This window comes from Echinops telfairi, unplaced genomic scaffold (genome assembly GCF_000313985.2).
Source record: "Echinops telfairi isolate 266 unplaced genomic scaffold, ASM31398v2 ScPeMD7_21;HRSCAF=78, whole genome shotgun sequence".
In the NCBI taxonomy this organism is placed as follows: domain Eukaryota; kingdom Metazoa; phylum Chordata; class Mammalia; order Afrosoricida; family Tenrecidae; genus Echinops; species Echinops telfairi.
This window is the reverse complement of record NW_022103918.1, coordinates 7,939,452-7,940,879: the sequence shown is the minus strand read 5'-3', so window position 1 is coordinate 7,940,879 and position 1,428 is coordinate 7,939,452. Positions and strand designations below refer to the sequence as shown.

The window sequence follows — 1,428 nt, the reverse complement described above, 5'->3', positions numbered from 1 at the left end:
GGCGCCCTTCTGCGAAGGGGGACACGCGAGACTTAGGGGCGCCGGGCTCAGCCGCGGAGGCCCAAGGGCGACAGTGGGCCCTGAGGGACCGGGAAGCGGCCCCGCGCGCGCTCCGCCCGCACCCCGCGGTCGGAGAGCCCAGGGGGGGAACTCACGTGCACCCTTCAGATAGAGCATAGCTTGAGGGGTCCAGTTCCTTCTCTCCAAGAGTCTCTGCACCCCCAGAGAGAAAGCGGTTAGTGATCAGACTGTGCGCCCCAGTGCACGAGTTTCAAAACCAAAAGGCCAAGTGTGGACAGACCAGTCCTGTTGCTTTTGGCATCTGGTTACCTGTGGAGCGCTGCTGGAGTCTCGGATGAAAGCGAGCACCAGGAAGAGAGTCAAGGCCATGGCCACCAGGCTTGCCAGTCCCTAGGGAACCATCAACCAAGGGGGTGAGGGCCGTTGCTGGGCCCAGAAGGGCTTCTGTGCCCTACCCTTGATGATAATGACAAATCCGTTCAATTCAACCATGGTCTATCTTAACACTTAGTACGCGGGGCTGTTTCTAGCAAATGCACGGTCCCTATATTTAAAAGTTTTAAGAAACATAGTCTCTATTTCCTCTCCCAAATGAAGCAAATTAAATGAATTAAGAAGCAATAGTAAAAGGGTCGAATTACTCCCCTTTAAAGACATTTTCCCTTCAAATATTAAACATTAAAGAACCAAAAATAAATCTACACTTCTCTCAAGTAAATTTCTCAAGTAAATTGAACCTTTACTTGCCTTCATTCTCTGGTCCTTTCAAAAACTTCACAAATACCAATAGTGTTAGCTGTGAGTTTTCTGCCCTTATTCGGAAATTGAGGCTTTTAAAATCTTCGTATCAAGGACCTTTCTCCATCTACAGTAGTTAGGGATTCCACAGAGACTTGCTGTCAGTCTTCCGGATTGAGAAGATCTGATGACGTCTTTGGGGACATTCAATTGCAGGAGGCAGAAGAATGATTGATGAGTGGACATCATTTGTTTGGGCACTGACCACGTCAGTCAGGAGGCATTCTGAATATATCAGCACCCTGATATAGTCAGGAGGCATTCTGAATATATCAGCACCCTGATATGTTTTTCCTATCCATTTCCTCATAAAGCATTTGCTAAAACAACTCTTAAGAAAAATGACCACTAGCCACAGGCAGACCCCACAGTAAATGAATAAGAACGGGATGGTTGAAGAACATGAGGGGCCTATTTAATAACATAATTTGTACACAGAAAGATGGTTGCATATGGGAGATTTTTTAATTACCCATATGCTTACCTCAATAAAAAATACTCTAAAAGTAAACAAATAAAGAAAATGTGTCTTGCATAACTAACTAGCAATCAAACTGACACTGATGACTAAAGATGAATCATTTGGGTAGGTATGAAAAGGTTAGGGAA

At 45.7% G+C, this 1,428-nt stretch overlaps 1 protein-coding gene across 1 annotated transcript in view; it reads right to left on the bottom strand.

The window, feature by feature from the left end:
- Positions 1 to 390, bottom strand: part of SPX (spexin hormone) — a 5,537-nt gene extending 5,147 nt beyond the window's left edge. Inside the window, exons 1-2 of the mRNA XM_013007502.3 lie at positions 331 to 390; positions 156 to 213 (exon numbers count right to left, since the gene is read on the bottom strand). Coding sequence (XP_012862956.3) covers positions 156 to 213; positions 331 to 390 — 118 coding nt within the window. The remainder of the gene's footprint in view (positions 1 to 155; positions 214 to 330) is intronic.
- Between the last annotated feature and the right edge of the window lie 1,038 nt (positions 391 to 1,428).